The sequence below is a fragment of the Gobio gobio genome (genome assembly GCF_949357685.1).
Source record: "Gobio gobio genome assembly, chromosome: 25".
In the NCBI taxonomy this organism is placed as follows: domain Eukaryota; kingdom Metazoa; phylum Chordata; class Actinopteri; order Cypriniformes; family Gobionidae; genus Gobio; species Gobio gobio.
Genome location: NC_137121.1, coordinates 32,395,758 through 32,414,492, shown reverse-complemented (window position 1 = coordinate 32,414,492; position 18,735 = coordinate 32,395,758). Strand labels below are relative to the sequence as shown.

The 18,735-nt window shown below is 40.3% G+C and overlaps 2 protein-coding genes across 2 annotated transcripts; both read right to left on the bottom strand.

Annotated features, from left to right (window-relative positions):
- Positions 1-931: 931 nt before the first annotated feature.
- On the bottom strand, positions 932-1,306 carry LOC307121950 (histone H2B-like; the record flags this gene model as incomplete). Its single annotated transcript, XM_079809738.1, has 1 exon — positions 932-1,306. The coding sequence occupies one exon, from the start codon at positions 1,304-1,306 to the stop codon at positions 932-934; it is 375 nt and encodes a 124-aa protein (XP_079665864.1).
- Positions 1,307-2,079: 773 nt separating this feature from the next.
- LOC307121975 (histone H4) lies at positions 2,080-2,391 on the bottom strand (the record flags this gene model as incomplete). Its single annotated transcript, XM_079809766.1, has 1 exon — positions 2,080-2,391. One exon carries the CDS (start codon positions 2,389-2,391, stop codon positions 2,080-2,082), a length of 312 nt encoding a protein of 103 aa, XP_079665892.1.
- Between the last annotated feature and the right edge of the window lie 16,344 nt (positions 2,392-18,735).

The window sequence follows — 18,735 nt, the reverse complement described above, 5'->3', positions numbered from 1 at the left end:
TGGCTTGAGGGGGAGTAAATCATGGGGTAATTTACATTTTAAAGTTAACTATTCCTTTAATTTTTCCAACTTTAATTTAATGGGAAAGTTTCAAAAACATCAAAGAGGACAATAAAAAACCTTGCTTATGATTAAAATAAATGTAATAATTGAAATGTATATATACACATTATAGAGTCTTTACTGATACTAAACAATGTACAAAAATGATAAACAAAATCACAGTTATTATAATAAAATTGGGATACACAGGCCTGGGGACAAAAGACAAATGCTGATACTGTATATGGCCATTTAAAAAGCTGTAAAATGTCTTAATTCTCTTTTTCTACTTATATGCTTACAATTCCAATAGTGATATTTATGACTAAGACGTGTATAACATTTATATTGTTCAACATTTTAAGGCAGTAAGATCATGATCAAAAGGCACAGAATCCCAGAGATTACTCTGGTACTAAAGTCTGAAGGACACTGGAGGTGAAGAGCTTATAATAACTACATTCATGTTAAATATCTTAAATTTAAACATTCAAAAATCTCAGTTGTTTAGACATTTACAACTTATTCCTAAAAGTTGTTTTTTGGGTTTGAGAAGATAAGGGTTATGGGGATTTCCTGACCCAGAACAATATTTGTTACTTTTGCTCGTGAAAAAAAAAGACCTCTCAAAACACTGTAACGTTAATTATATGAAACATAATTGTCCTTTTTTTCCACTATTACACTGTCAAAAATTGCACTTTTATAATCAACAATATTTTATATTAAGTGCTTTACAACAGAATTGTTTGTTCTCAAAAGCACTTCACTGAAACAGACCATCAAAGGAACAACTATTAATTAATCACACAATAATAAAAAGCTCTTTAACTGAGAATATGGGTGGCTCTTAAAAGAGCCTTTGGGGTGGGTAAGGTCAGAGGTCAGCTCACTTTGAGCTGGTGTATTTGGTGACGGCCTTTGTGCCCTCGGACACGGCGTGTTTGGCCAGCTCTCCGGGCAGCAGCAGACGCACGGCGGTCTGGATCTCTCTAGAGGTGATGGTGGAGCGCTTGTTGTAGTGCGCCAGACGAGACGCCTCACCGCCGATGCGCTCGAAGATGTCGTTGACGAAAGAGTTCATGATGCCCATCGCCTTGGAGGAGATACCGGTGTCAGGGTGAACCTGCTTCAGGACTTTATACACATAGATGGCATAACTCTCCTTCCTGGACCTCTTGCGCTTCTTTCCTCCCTTACCGGCGGTCTTCGTGACGGCCTTCTTGGAGCCCTTCTTAGGCGCGGACTTTGCTGGTTCAGGCATAATGCTGATACTGGGTCAATGTGAACTCAGGAGCGATACAGAGCCATTTATTCACTACCATGTGCTAATTTACACAGAGAGACGGAAACATCTGGTTGCCTGATTTCATAGGCCAAACCCATAAACTCGTATTTCATTGGACAACGTGATGCACATGAACGGAATGTGGGCCAATCACCGGAGGATAAATGATAGCCCCGCCCCACGACACCCTGCCTCTTTCCTTTTTCATTTCCCGCTTCTTATTATTATTATTAGTTTGAGAAAATAAGCGGTTCTGGACAATATTCTGTAAAATCATGAAATTGTAAAACTCCTTATTAAAGAGCCATTGAGGGAGTTTTGGAGAAAAGAGAACAATAACGACATTCTTTAAAAACAGCTTTTCTTCTGAACTTCATGGATTCATGAAACTTTTGAACTGTTTAAACTACATAGTAAATTAAAGGCCATTTGTGTAAATTAATAACATTTTCGTGTTTTCTACATTTTCCCTTCTGCGAACTTCAGTCACATTATCTAAATATTTTTGGACCATTTTGTAAAACAAATTAAATTGTGTAAATCAAAAAGTCTCCATATGCCATTTAAACCAACATATTTTGGTATCGCATTTGTTAAAAAGAACGACAAGCTGATAAAATGATTTCATTCTCGACACAGAATAATAGCTCTTCACTTAACTGTATTATCACAGTGCATTACTCTTTGTGACAGTGTGGGTGGCTCTTAAAAGAGCCGTTGGGTTTGTGGGTTCTCTTGATTACAGGCGTTTAACCTCCAAAGCCGTACAGAGTGCGTCCCTGTCGCTTCAGCGCGTACACAACATCCATGGCGGTGACGGTCTTTCTCTTGGCGTGCTCGGTGTAGGTCACGGCATCGCGGATCACGTTCTCCAGAAACACCTTCAACACTCCGCGGGTCTCCTCGTAGATCAGACCGGAGATGCGCTTGACACCGCCGCGGCGAGCCAGACGACGGATGGCGGGTTTGGTGATTCCCTGGATGTTATCGCGCAAAACTTTACGGTGACGCTTTGCGCCTCCTTTACCGAGCCCTTTACCGCCTTTGCCTCTTCCAGACATGTTTATCTCAGACTTAATCAGTCAAATGAGAACAACGAATGAAGGATAAGCGCTACAAGGAGGCTGTTTATATTTGCGTACAGGACCTGACAGAAACCACGCCGCGCAACACGCCCCTCCCCTCGATATTCAAGCACAAAACAATGTGCTTTTAATCCTATCCCCGATCTAACGAAGACTGTCCTTTGTTTAATATTAAAACCCACGTTTTAAAAGATAAAGATACATCTAATGAAGAGGATATTAGACGAAGATCATCATATCATATACAGAGAAACTGAATGACAATGAATATATTCAATGAATATTATAACAGTATATTTTTATGTGACATTTCTGGTATATTTGCAGAATATAATTGATTTCAGGCCTCTGATTTACACTGTATGTCTCCCAGCTGAATTTACACCATAAGAGTAATCTCTGCTTTGGCCTTCAACATGTGATAAAAGTTTCAAAACAGACCATGCCATTATTAGGGAGTTGTTGATTATTACAGATTACAACATTATTACAGTTGATGGCAGCCACTGACATCCATAGTATTTTTTCCTACTATAGAAATCAATGACAACGGTCAACTGTCTGGTTACCAAAATTCATTAAAACATCTTCTTTTGTGTTCAGCAGAAGAAAGACACTCATACAGGTTTGGAACTACTCGAGGATGAGTAAATGATGACAGAATTTATTTCAGGGTGAACTATCCCTTTAAAGAATTTTTAGTTGAAAACCTAAGCTCTTTTATTCTTCAAGATTAATTTGTTATTTGAATGCTATGTAGTTTCACAAAAATGTAATGGTCTATGGCAGGGTTCCTCAAATCTTGCCCTGGAGGGCCAATGCGCTGCAGAGTTTAGCTCCAACCCTGATCAAACTCCTCTATCTGTGATTTTCTAATGAACCTGAAGACATTGATTAGCATGTTCAGGTGTGTTTGATTAGGGTTGACGCTAAACTCTGCAGGGAAGTGGATCTCGTGGGCCAGATTTGAGGATCCCTGAGGCCTATTGCACAAAACTAGGATAAGGGATTAAGCCGGGATATCTTGGTGATCCTGGCTCAATTTATCCGTGATCCGGTTGCACTAAAGCTGGATAGGGTGGCAGTTGGATGTTATGGTATAAATTACCATGGAGATTTATTCTGTGGAGCTAGCCTGCTCCAGACCAGGCTAAATTCCAGGATCTATTTAATCTCATCCCTTATGTCAGTCAGCAGTCACCACTAACGGAAACCAATAGTTATTCTACTGCCCACTATACATTGTTATCACATATAACTAGACCCACTGTCATTATTTAAACGTTTGTGGTCATAATTTATCCAAAATGATTGAAATTATGATTTTTAGATGATGTTGCTATCATTAGATAATTTACGGTTTCCCATAGACTATACGGCTATATATAAAAATGATAGAATATTAGGGCCACAGAGGAAAAAAAAGAAAAGTCACAGACTTCGAAAAATTACGTCATAAAATTGTAACCCGTTGTTTTAGAGGAAGACGGTTGTTAAAATGACAGCTGTGGGGCATTTCGTGGAATTGTTCTTCAGTATGGTTTCACAAACAAGGACATACTTAATCTTTTGGCACATCAGCGTCACATTGTCATAAGTATCAGGACTGTAAAAAGAATATGCATCTTTTCCGCAGAAAGAACCAGCCTCATAAATGTATGACTTTTTCCTTCTTCCTCAGTGTGGCCCTAATACTCGGTCGTATAAAATACACATTCCATATAAATATAAAAACACAAAGTGTAACATTAGGTTCCTTTATTGAATAAGGATAAAACAAAGCAGGTAAACCATCAGCTACTTTCGAAACTGAAGTCACACAGTGACTCAACAATACAACAAAAGGATTATACAACAAAAGGATAAATACACATTCAAAGATAGAGATTATATATATATATATATATATATATATATATATATATATATATATATATATATATATATATATATATATAAAACACACCCCGCTTGTCTGCACACTGAAATAAATGCAGGACAAATCCATACACATCAACTGAACAGACAAATGAATGGAAGCAGTAGCCTCCCTGCAAGCTTGTAGGCTATTACACACAGTATACAGCACAAACATCATAAGAGACCAAAAAAAACAAAAAAACAAAAAAATCGGTGGACAGCATAAGAAGCAGAGTAGCCTACAACGGCTAAGATTAAACTGTAGCTACTACTGAGCGTAGTAATTATGTAAGCCTTTGATAATAATTTATCAAAGCCTTATACAGTGTGATGGGGTTACTTTACACAATTTCACTCATATCTGTTGTCCATTTCAATTAAAAGTTAAACTGTTTCATAATCAGTGTACAACTGCATTTTTGGAGATGTGAATGAACTATTTGGATTGTAATTGTGATGTTTCAGCGGAGCGGTGAGTGTGTAATTGTGCACTACTTCCGCATTCAGGAGGTCTGCAATACTTTGCCATGCTTTTTCTCTTTAATTTATCACTGTGGCGGTGTTGCCTTTCTTCTTAATTATGTATTTTGCCTCCTCGTATGCCTCCAGCCTCCAACGGGGAAAAGTACGCCGCTGCCATGGTGAATCAGTGAATCTGTGATCGGTGGCGGGTCTATTTGAGTGAGCCGTGAGCGCGCACCTATCCAAGATTGGTTTAACCTGGCTTGATGAATCCGTGTCTGCTCATCCTGGCTTGGTCTTTGTGCAACCAATTAAGCCTGGATGCACTTGTTTTGGCTTCATTGAGCTCAGCTCAGTCATTTATCCTGGATGTCTTAATTCTACTTTTGTGCAACGGGCCTCTGGTCTATGGTCATAGCTCAGAGGTGTTTATTCCTCTACATGTTTAGCTCAACACCTGCCTGAAGTTCTCATTCATCCTAATGACCGATCAGCTGCTTCAGGTGTGTTTAATTAAGGCTGGAGATAAACTCGGTGGGGAAAATCAGACACACTTTTTGGAGATTCACTGAAGCGGCATTGGCTCGGTTGGTGGTGAAGGTTCGAGGTCTGGCGGGTTTAGCATCGACTGTGCTGAGACTGGAGAGGATGGATGCAGGTATGGATGGTGAAGATGATTCTTCGGTAGTTGATAGTGAGGGATGGTCTCAGATTCCTGATGCTTCAAACAAAAGGAAAAATAGAGATTCTGAGTCAGATGACAACACTACAAGAGTAGTAGGAATAAACAAAACAAGGGAAATGGAGGTAGAATATAAAGTAATGGTTGCATTTTCTGGGCCAATCGAAAACATTGATAATCCAATGAGACTCACGAAAATAATCAAGAAAGATATTGGAAATATTAAATCAGCAAGGTATCTATCAAACAACCGTGTCCTCCTTTTTTGTGTTGATAAAAAACAACAAGAGATTGCCTTGAAGATCAAAGGGCTGGGAGGTAAAGCAGTCAAATGTTATGTACCGGGAGAACTTGATAACCTTAAGGGAGTGATCATGGGGGTGCCTGTATCACTATCTAATGAGGTTTTAAAGGATCAGATTAGGAACGAAATGGTTTCAGAAGTAAATCGTTTACTATCCAGTAGAAATGGTAAAAAAGAAAGTAGTACTACTGTTGTACTATCTTTCAAGGGTGAAAACTTACCAGAACGTATTAAGATTGGGTATGTTTGCTACACAGTTCGACCGTATGTGAGACCAGCATTGAGATGCTTTAATTGCCAAAGATTGGGTCATGTCGCAGCAGTTTGTAAGGGGAAAAAAAGATGCTGCAAATGTGGCGGAGAACATGATTATGGGCAATGTGGAGAGGGTGTTGAACCCAAATGTTGTAATTGTGGAGGGCCACATAGTGCAGCGTTTCTAGGTTGTAAATTCCAAAAACAAGCTACAGAAGCAATGAAACTCAAAACAGTACAGAATATATCATATGCCCAAGCAGTCAAGCAAGTACAAGTTACAAATGGGAATTTGAGGGAAAACAGCATAACTCAGTCTAAAGAAACTTGTAGTCATAAGTGTCTTGTGGACGAAAACATGCTAGTGGTAAACAAGATCAATTTTGTGGCATTTATAGCAGAAGTCATTAATTGTTCAGCTCAAACAGACAAAAGAACAGAAAAGCTGAAAATAATTATATCTGCAGCCACTCGACATCTGGGTATTAATGAGGTTTCAGTAGAACAGATTCAAACTATACTTGGACAAACTGAAGGAACAGTAGGGACGGGTGATCCTTTGGGAAGTCAAAGAAGTAAAATTAAGAAATGAAAATATTACAGTGGAATGCCCGAAGTTTGATTGCGAATGGACAGGAATTTAAAAGATTTGTATACCAGCTAGTAGAGTTACCAGATATCATATGTATTCAAGAGACTTGGCTTCGTCCGCAATTAGATTTTAGCATTCCTGGATATAAGTTGGTTAGAAAGGATAGAGTTGGGTCAAATGGTGGAGGATGTGGGACATTTGTTAAAGATGGAGTGGCTTTTAGAGAAATAATAATAGATGCTCCATGGGAATGTGTTATGGTAGAGGTGTGGACACAGGGAGGGGGATTAAAGGTGGTAAACTTTTATAATCCTTGCAGTCAATTAACAATAGATGATCCTAATACAATAAGAACCAAAGCTGGGGATAATTTGATATGGTGTGGGGATTTTAATGCACATAATTCACTTTGGGGAAGTCTATGTACAGATAGTAACGGTAGGGTAGTAGAAGAGTTTTTGGAAGAATACGCATTAGTGTGTTTAAATGATGGGAAGGGTACTAGATACAATATAAGGGATTCATCGACTTCTTGTATAGATTTAACAATAGTTTCTGGAGCTATAGCTTTAGAATGTCAATGGGCAGTTCTAGATCAATCAACATTGGGAAGTGATCACTTTCCAATAACATGTGATGTTGGATTGGAAATTCATCAACAAAATAAAGCAATGCAAACTAGGTGGAGGTTTGATAAAGCTGATTGGGATAAATTTAACATCTTATGCATTGATGGAATTGAGAATTATAGCTTAGAAGATGATATAGACGTGTGTTCTGACAGATTAAATGAAATTATTATAAATGCAGCTGAAGAATCTATTCCTAAATCTGAAGGTAAAAGAAGGATGAAAATTGTTCCTTGGTGGAATGACGAATGCACTAAAGCTGTTAAAGATAGAAATAAGGCTTTCAGAGATCTTAAGAAAACATTAATACCTATAACTTTAATTATATATCAGAGGAAACGGGCTCAGGCTAGGAAGATAATAAAGCAAGCTAAAAGGAAGTACTGGCAATCTTTCTGCTCCACAATAGGTAGGGAAACCCAATTAGGAGATGTATGGTGTGTCCTTAAAAAGATGGTTGGTGTTTATAGAACTCAGAATATTCCAGTCTTAGTAGATGAAGGGAAAATAGCAGTGACAGAGGAAGAAAAAGCGGAAATCTTAGCTACCAAATTCCAAGAGGCACACAGCTCGGAAAACCTAGGAATAAATTGTAAGAGAAGGAGGGAAGAAATTCTAAAGCAACATCAAGATATTTATTTAAAAAAACCTGATAGTCAAACAGCTTTGGATGCTGCCTTTAATATGTGGGAACTTAAAAGAGTATTAGTGAAGGTCAGAAGTACTGCTCCAGGAAAAGATAGAGTATGCTATACTATGATTAAACAGATGGATGAAGTAATACTTAAAGTAATATTGGATCTTTATAACAAAATATGGATGGAAGGACACCTACCTTTATCTTGGAAACAAGCTATAGTAATCCCTATTCACAAACCAGGGAAAGATTCTGCAATAGCAGGAAATTATAGACCAATATCTCTAACATCGAACCTCTGTAAAATAATAAAGACGGTTAACAATCATTTTTTCCATTAAGTGTTAGAAAGCAAAGGACTAACAGCTTCTTATCAGTATGGTTTTCGACCAGGTAGATCTACCTTAGACGCACTAATAAGATTAGAAACTGATGTTAGAAAGGCTCTAGCAATGAAAGAGGTGTTAGTGGCAGTATACTTTGACATCGAAAAAGCATACGATATGATGTGGCGAGAAGGATTGCTGTTAAAGTTGCAAAAAATTGGAATTGAGGGAAGATTTTATAATTGGGTTTTAAGTTTCTTATTTGGCCGATTGATCCAAGTCAAGGTAGGCAATACATTATCACAGATGGTGAATGTAGAAAACGGTACCCCACAGGGAAGTGCCATAAGTCCTGTATTATTTAACATAATGATCAATGACGTGTATAAAGGAATTCATCCAGGAATAAAAACAGCATTATATGCAGATGATGGAGCGATGTGGAAGAGGGGAAGAAATGTTAAATTAGTACAAAAAATTCAAGAAGCAATTGAGGTTGTAGAGAAATGGTCTGTGGAGTGGGGATTTAGATTCTCTATATCCAAAACGTGTTGTCAGTTTTTTACAAAAAAGAGGATTGCAGAAGAAATTAAACTTTATTTGTATAAACAGCCACTAGAAAGGGTATTAAGTTTTAAATATTTAGGTTTATGGTTTGACTCCAAATTAACATGGAAAATTCATGTCAAATATATTGAAGTGAAATGCAGCAAAGTACTAAATCTAATGAGATGTTTAGTTGGCCAAGAATGGGGGACTGATAAACAGTCTATGATCAATATATATTATGCTCTCTTACGATCTGTATTAGATTATGGATGCATTATATATGGATCTGCATCAAATAGCATGCTTAAAAGGTTAGATTTAATTCAAGCACGAGCTTTGAGATGCATCACAGGAGCAATTAAAACGACTCCAATCTCAGCTATGCAAGTTGAAACAGGAGAGTTCCCATTAGAAATAAGACGTCAAAAATTATCTGTCGCTTACTGGATCAATTTACAAGGGCATAAACAGGATCATTTTACAAAAGCAATCATAGAGGGGAGTTGGGAGACAATAAATTTAACAGGAACAGGCTTTGCATGGAAAGTAAAAGAATGGGCTTCAGGAATGTCACTAAATAATATATCATTTGCATTAACTGTAACCATTTCCCCAATCCCACCTTGGTTTTTTACCCAACCTGAAGTTGATCTGCAAATTCATGAGAGTATTCAAAAAGGACAAACTGACATCAAGAACTATACAGTTGAATATATTAGAACAGTTTATTATGCGTTTCTCACAATATATACAGATGGATCAAGAAACATAGAGATAGGTCGTACTGGATCAGCCTTTTATGTTCCAGAATTTAAAATTGGAAAATATGAGAGACTAACAGATGGGTCTTCAGTATATACAGCAGAATTGGTGGCAATTCAAATGGCACTTAGTTGGGTAGAAGAAGTGATGCCTAATAAAGTTGTGATTTGTTCAGATTCAATGGCATCACTCGTAAGTCTACAAACACATCAATCAGTCAGATATGATATTTATATAGAAATATTGAATATTCTATATAGACTAAGGCAAGCTGGAATAATAATTACATTTGTTTGGGTACCGGCTCATGTAGATATACCAGGAAATGAAAGAGCTGACAAATTGGCTAAAGAGGCACTAAAACTGAACATCCCTACAATTACACTTGCTTTAAGTAGAATGGAAGGAAAAAGTATAATTAAAGAAGCTTGCAATCAGAAATGGCAAAGTTATTGGAATGAATGTAAAACAGGAAGACATTTTTATAATATACACAACAATGTAAGACAAAGTAGAGTGACACAAAATTTAAGTAGAGAAGATCAGGTTATTTTAACAAGACTAAGAATGGGACATACAAAACTTAATTCAACACTTCATATTATAGGAAAACATGGAACAGGATTATGCGAAATATGTCAAGTAAAGGAAACCGTTGAGCATGTGATGTTAGTCTGTCCTAGGTATGAACAGTTAATAAGTTAATGAGTTAATAAGAAAGCTACATGAAATGGGAAGCAAAGAATTTTCACTCAACAACATATTAAACACTACACTAGGATCTGGGGAAATTATAAGGTCAGTTTTAAAATTTATTAAGTATAGTGGTCTTCGAAATAGAATATAGACATCATTAACATACTACTAGACTGAAATCACTCCACACTCCAGCACAGGTGGTGGCGGTATGCACCAAAAAGTTGGTATGCGACCCGCCAATAAATCCATAGAAGAAGAAGAAGAAGACACACTTTTTTTTTTATATTGAAGCATTAATAGATTTTAGAAAAATAGAATAAATATTCACAATTTAACTACTAGCTATACTATACTACTATATCTAATCATAGTTTGAATATTTTGTGTTGAGCAACTTTTTTAAGTGAATCATATTTTGATTAGTAGCTATATTAACATTCTTGAGTGTGACTGTATGTATGACAACTGAATTGACTTGTTCTTAAGTAATATCATGCTTTCTTGTTCAGATTTCAGAGAACCCAAAGGAAAAGAGGCAGTCGCCTCATGCAAGCCAGATTTTGAAACCTGAACCGTTGGACCACCTGTAGTTATAATTGCATCAGACTTCTGAAACTAGTTTTATTTTTAAAGGTTGTAATGCGTTTGTCCTATTTTTCCCCCTTTCTTTTTTAATGAAAGATATTTTCTTTGTTGTCACTGATTGTGGTAAACTGTTAAATAAAATAAATTGACTCAACTGCTGAGACTGTCATTTATATTTGAAAGGGTTTTCTCCAAATTTGAAATGGTCCATTGAAGTTGAAATATTATATATTAAATATTATACATTAACTTAGTACATCAGATGACAACATTGTTTTATGTTGTCATTACATTTCAGTTGTATTTTCAGTTTCAACAAAAGTGATCTAGAATCAACATCACATTGTAACCTTGATCAAACAATATTACCATTGATTATTTTTCTTAATTTCAATATTGATTCAACATCAGTGATGTAGAATCCATCATAGTGTAATATTGATTCAATAGCATTACCATTGATTTTTATTTCACCATTGATTCAACATTAAATGCGGGTGCAAACGTGTTATTGAACTAACATCAATTCATAATGTTGATTCAATGATTATTACAATTGATTTTTGTTGAAATATCAACATTGTTTCAACAGTACCTAAGGGTGCAAAAGTGATGTTGAAAAAAATATTCTGTAATGTTGAATCAATGATATTACCGTTGATTTATGATTGAAATCTCAACATTGTTTCAACAGTGCAAAGATGTGTTGAAAAAACATCACTGCGTAATGTTGAATCAACATTATTACCATTGATTTGTGGTTAAAATATCAGTATTGCTTCAACATTAACTGAGGGTGCAAGAGTGACGCTAAAACAACATCGCTTTGTAACGTTAATTCAATGTAATTGGCGTTGACGCATCAACACTGACTCAACATTGTTTCAATGTGACCATGCTATCTGGGTTGGAACTCATATTGCCCCTTTCCGTTAATGTATTAATGTATTAATTTTCTGAAAAGAAGACATAATTGTGTTATTTATACATAAATACAACTATACTACAATAAACACTTCAAATAAATACATTTTTCATTTATTTATTTATAAGGACAACACATATGAATCAACATTTCTGTAAATGTGCCAGTGTTAGCCAGCTGGCTAATGTTCAACTGCAGTCCTTTAGCAAGATGCTAGAAACCTTTAAAATGATAAATAAACCTTATGTAGGTATATGCAGGCATGCAGAAATAAACAATAAACATAAAACACAGCCAACATCATGTTATATCTCGATACAATATTTAAAGACGCACAAGTTAAAAAAAAATGGTAACATGCACCTAAATTGTAAACCAGCACTATAGAAGACTGTTGATAAAATACTAATAAAATATTCCATACATACCCAAGCCATGCAGTATGTTAGCAGCAAGTTAAATAACAACAGTAGTTAAATGAGCAAAGAACTACATAGTTTGGAAATGATCCCGTGTCTGATTGTCTAGAAGCTTTGAGACTTTGTGCAAAGGAATGTGTCTTATTTCAGTTGGAAATGTGTTCCACAACTGAAGAAGCTCTTACGGAAAAGCATGTGTAACCCACATTAAAATATGGCCTAAATGAGTATAAACAAATAAATCGTCTCAGGTTACGTATGTAACCTCTGTTCCCTGAGAACAGGGAACGAGCGCTGCGTCTAGTTGACGCTATGGGGAACGCCCTCGGCGTGACTGGTGTCTGAAGCTACTATCGAATCACGGCAAAGTCTTTGACCGACGTCAGCCCATGACGTCATCATCGTGCGACCCGGAAGTATAAAAGGGCGCCGTGCCAACACACACACATCTTCTCGTCTGAAGGGAATGTATGGCATATAAGCCCTGAAGCATGGCAACGAGACGCAGCGCTCGTTCCCTGTTCTCAGGGAACAGAGGTTACATACGTAACCTGAGACATTCCCTTTTGAAAGGGAACTCTCGCTGCGTCTAGCTGACGCTATGGGAAACGATATACCAACGCCGCCATGCTGAGGGGAGTGTCTGCCTCTTGGCAGTGACAACTGTCAACACAAGTAATTCCACTTAAAAACCTGAGCGACTCCCCCTCAGGTCCCACTGGGCTGACAGTGACAGCACTCCCTACGGTCATAGCCCAAGCTATGCAACTAAACGGAACCCTAACGCACTGCGTGGGGTTCCATCTAGACAGCTCAAAGGCCCGGGACCACTACTTCCACAGAAGGGGTCCCTTTAAGGGAATGTGGCTAGGGGACCCGAAGGAGCCCCAGCCAGTCACTACTCGGGAAACCAGTTCTCCCGAGTGCCACCAGGGAGGCCTGACCTGGTGCCCTAAGTGTTATGGACACTTCGGTTTAGCCAACCCTGTCTGTTCAAAAACAGAGCCTCTGGATGGTGCCCAGGGGGCATCCAAACTAAGGGACTGAAAAACTGCCAGTCCTACTTAGCCCGGAACTCAGAGACGGGTTATCCAAGAGAGCAATACTCAGCGTAGCGCTTTAGAACCCTTGCTAGCGAGGGGAGTCTGCCTGCTCAAATCAAGGATCTACCAGGTGCTTGTGTTTCAAAGCAGTAGGGAGGCCGAAAGGGCCTAAGGACTGATCTAACAGGGAGGCCTCATGAGAGGCCTACGACCGTCTGACCAGGCTCAGGCGGCTGAGTGCTCATAGACGACCCTCATTGAGGGGAGCAGCTGAACCTGCCTGGCGGGTAACCTCCAGCTGTAGGCCCAACTACCACAAGTTCTCCACAGAGAACTGGTAATCAAGAAGTGCCTAACTTGGGAACTTCGCATTCAAGGAGGCCCCGTGGGCCTACTACCTGATAGCGGGTTTTCCAGGGAGGCCTATAGAGGCCTACTACCTAACAGCACGCCATACTGGCAACCCGAGCATCCTAGCTCGGGAATCCATCCTCAGGGAGGCCTAGTGAGGCCTACTACCTGACAGCAATATATGCCAATAATCAGAGCGTTCAAGCTCACTTCCAGGGAGGCCTAGGGAGGCCTACCACCTGCCAGCGAAGCATGCTAACTGCTGAGGTTACGTCTTGTTTTCTCAAGGAGGCCTAATGGAGGCCTACTACTTGACAGTCAAGCTACGCAGGCTAGCCGAGCATCCTGATTCAGGAACTCGCCCTCAAGGGAGGCCTATTGAGGCCTACTACCTGATAACCAGCCTTTAGGGAGGCCTGGAGAGGCCTGCTACCTGTTTGCACCTCGTGCTAACTGTTTCTTCAAGTGACTGGGTCCCAGGAAAGCCTTAGGGAGGCCTGATGAGGCCTGATATAGACCTGCCTCTGGGGAAGCCCAGTGCGGGCCTGTTCGAGTGACCACAACCTGGGAGCTCACCCTCAGGGAGGCCTAGTAAGGCCTTACAATTAACAGCAGGCCTTCAGGGAGGCCTGATGAGGCCTACTACCTGCCTCTGGGAGTGACCACAACCTGGGAACTCACCCTCAGGGAGGCCTAGTAAGGCCTTACAACTAACAGCAGGCCTTCAGGGAGGCCTGCTGAGGCCTACTACCTGATAGCCGGCAGGCTAGCTGTCCCGATGCGCACATCGGTACATACCTCCAGTGAGGCCTGGTCGAGGCCTTCCAACTGATAATGCTCCTTGTTCAAGAGGCCTACTGAGGCCTACAATTGACAGCCGACCTTCAGGAGAGCGTAATTGCCTGATAGCCAGCTAGGCTAGCAGTACCTAGATGCCTCAGCATCGGCACCTGCCTTAATAGAGGCCTGATAAGGCCTACCACTGCCACCGTCAGGCGACTGAAACTCGGAGCAATCCTCCAGCGAGGCCTAACTTTAGAGGCCTGCTAACTGGGAACAAACATATGCAAAATGTGGGAGTAATATTAGACCCTACGGCTCGTCTCCATGGAGGCCTGCTGAGGCCTACCACATGATTTAGCTACCCATTGCTATGGGGGCCCGTTCCAGGGAGGCTTGTAAAGCCTACAAGCTGTACGAGTTTGCAAATAGACGAGAAATAACTGCCAGACAAACAAGCTGGCTGCTACTTAAACCAACGACTCTCAATGAGAGGAGGCTAACATATGCAGGGATGGAACAACAGGCTCAGATCCACGTAGTGAACAGCCAAAGGTGACGGTGCCTCAGCAACGCGCCTCCGTCATCCAAATCCCAACAGACACCACAGCGCTCAGTCGTAACAGAGACAAACTACTCCAACCTGCAGTGGCTTAGGGAACCAAAGACACATAGTAACCCTAAGCGGTAGACAAACACTCCATTCTACCAGAAAGGTGTGCTACCGCCTACTAATCCGCAAACATTTCAAAGAAAAGAGCGGCGGCCTAAACACTACTCTCAAAATGAGAGGAGGCCCTCATTACATACATGTGACATAACATGCGCGGTGGCCTGCCTCGCGCCATCTTGACCGCCAAGGGAAAGCCAACACACGCTCACCTACTTGCCCAGCTCCTGGTGCTGCAGTAAGCCATCCTACAGGGGGAACTTCAGTTAACTCCTCCTTCCTAATGGTTTCGTAAACCCACACTCTATACAGGGAACAACGGTCTGTAAGCAATACATATTTTAGTGTTATCACACAAAATAGACCAAACTCACCTGCGGCGTGTAGAGCGAAGACTCACCACACAGTTCTCATATGACCGCGGTGTTCTACCGCCCTTGCATGCCTGAAAGGGGCGCTCTCACTGATCAAGCCAAGGCGGGCCGCCCCAGGCCTGATGTAAGAAGCGCCTGGAGAAACACTCTAGGATGAAAAAGCTATGAGGGATCCTTCTTCCTACGGGAGACCCGCCCCTCTTGCAACCCTTATGAGGGGGTGCAAGAAAGGTCATACTGGTACTCTGGCCCTGTCTCCAACCCTCGGGCTGTGACGGGCCAGGCCCTCCCGCCTGCCTGGGCGCGGATCCTGATCTCAACGGTACGCAGGTTAAACACTGCCAAACGCTCCTTCGCCTATACACACTTTAATTGAAAAGTTTGTAAGGCAAAAAACCCGGCGCATCGTGGAGAAAGATCCTTCCTTTCTCCACGATATCCGCCGAGTTTGACCACAGATGTCTCTCCGAGGCCACCATCGCCGCCCACGATCAGCCGATCGCGGCAGCTGTTTTGCTTGATGGCGCGGAGAGCTAGACCTGTGGTGCTGCGCAGTTCGACTACCGCATCAGGGGTTAAAAACCTACCCCTGATCGAGATCCCCCAGCAGATCTGCCTGGTACGCCTGAAACACTGCCATGGTGTGAAAAGCAGCACCAGCCTGACCTGCTGCCGTGTATGCCCCTGCCATTAAAGCACAACGTGATTTAGATAGGCAGAGTTTGAGCTCTCAGTGTGGATGCCCACGAAATGCGAGAAAAGTTCGCAAACTTTCCTCGCCAGTCGGTAGCCTCAACACATATCCATATTCCCCTATCCCCTCGACATCAGCGAAATTAAAACGCTGATGTCGATGAATATTGGGTCCAATATGGATTCTTCCATGCCCTCTCGATCTCTGTAAGAAGATCAGGAAGGAATGGAAGGCTCATCTGAGCTGATGGTTTATGGCCAAGGAGAAATCGATCGTGCAATCTACCACGAGCGATCTCTCCTCTAAAGCGCCAACATGGCAGCCGCAGCCTGCCTGCAGCGTGTTCCATAACATTCATCAGCTCAGCATACACGGTCAGGGTGGCTGAGAGGATTCATACCACTCTCACCAGCCATCCCTAAGAGCACTTGCTGATTAGTCTCATTAGCCGCCAGATCGTCGCGACGATCGGCGAGCTGCATCTGAGAACCCATGATGCATGCCAGCGCTCAGCCTCAGCATGAGCGGGACAGCATCATCAGTCCCAGATGCCAAACTCTCTTCCCTCAAGAAAAAAGCCAGACTAGAGTGGAGCGATCTCAGATTGAAAACCGCTCACACTCACACACAAACAACTTCAAATGAACTTGACTGTGCATGCTCTTGATCCCAGGCAGTAAATACACACTCGTGTGTATTAATAAATGAATTTGTTTTACCTTAACTCGTATAGCAGTTCAAACAGACAGTCCCTAAAGACGAGAAAGATGTGTATGTGTTGGCACGGCGCCCTTTTATACTTCCGGGTCGCACGATGATGACGTCATGGGCTGACGTCGGTCAAAGACTTTGCCGTGATTCGATAGTAGCTTCAGACACCAGTCACGCCGAGGGCGTTCCCCATAGTGTCAGCTAGACGCAGCGAGAGTTCCCTTTCGAAAGGGAAAGATAACTGCAACTATTCATAACATTATAATTTAAAAGATAATATAATATTTCATAGTTCACAAGTAAATGTGTTAAAAGTACGCATTAAATAAGAGTTCAGGAACATTTGAATAAAAACAAACCTATAAGGATTGCATTGACGCTTCCCTGTAAGGTGAGAGAGCAACGGCAATAATGTAACGGCAGAAACAGAGACGAGAAGCGGAGAGATTGAGAAGAGATTAATGCTGATTTTAAGGTTTTCAAAGTTGATTTTAAGACTTTAAGAATATAAGACATACTGATGTTTACGACAACAACCTGAAGGGAATACATTTGGGTGAATGACAGTTGTTTTGTTCAGGTTTTATGTTAACAGTAAAAAAAGTTTGACATTGGATAAAGATTTGATGGCGACCCAAATCCAAAGTGAATTTCTTCTTCGTCAGCCAGACGACTGACAGAGCAGAGTGAATGCTTTTTAATTGGATTGGATCTGACCTATTTTTACATTACACAAACAAACTAAACTATTTTACACATATTGGATGAACTGAACTGTATCATACCTGAGTCACAGTATTGAATAGGCCTACTTTTGATTTTTCTTGTTGTTTTATATGGTTCTGTGGTGTTATATGTGGTTGTGTTCCGCTTACTTACCTTTTGTTTTGTTTTGTTTTCTTCCCCACTGATCTAATTACTATATTTTTTTTGAGTGTGACAGTAAAGTGTTATTTATTTATTCAACCTCTGGTCTCCTGTATAAGTTATATCTTTTATAACTTATACAGGAGATAAGTGTATAAGTATGTTTAAGTAAGTAAGTTTGTATAAGTATATCTCTCCCCCGTCAGAGTATTTTGTTAGATTTTCCCAGCTAAGGATGTCATATTTGCCCAAAATATCGCAATGGTGGTGAGTATTGGGTTTTCTATCTAACACTTTGTAGGCCTGCTTGTACAGGGAGAGAATGGGCTTCAGTGTTGTACCTTTAGACCAGTGGTCACCAACCTTTTCAAGCCAAAGATCCCTGACCTCAGCCTTGATGAAAGGCAAGATCTACTTATAGATTTTTCATGGCCGATTCAGAGGTTTTTTTAATTTATTTTGAGAACATCTGTCGTTTTTTTTCTTTTTCTTTTTTTCTATTTTGTTGTTTATTTGCTCTATAACAGCCCAAACTAGCCTTAAAAAAATTCGCCATTTGAAATGTGAGGCAACCACTGCATTTTAATCACGATCCAAACAAAGATACACACATGTAGCATGAGCAGTGTTTTTTTATTTAAATTAGATTGCATAATTTCAAGACTTTATTCAGCTTTAGCTTTGTGAAATTGATACATAAGACACACCTGCACAAAACAAAAACAGATGGACTGAATAAAAATGCTAATTCACTTTTTGACAGTAGATGGTGCTTATGGAAAAGAAGCGTTTCTTTGGGTACCGCTGTAAAATGCCATCAAAACTATTCTGGAGACAGTTTCGTTCAGAGATACATTCATTTAACCCCCCTCCCCTCCCCAATTCAATATTTATATTTTTCTTCCTATATTTCAAGCATCCCGAACAGTTATCTTGCTGGGACTATTTATACCTGGTCCACTTCGTGTTTTTACAGATCAGATATCTGATTTATCAGAACGATTCCATTTACACTTGGTCACATAAATGTGGTGTCCTCAATTCCCACGTTATATGCATTTTTAATGGAGTTCACGTCACCGAA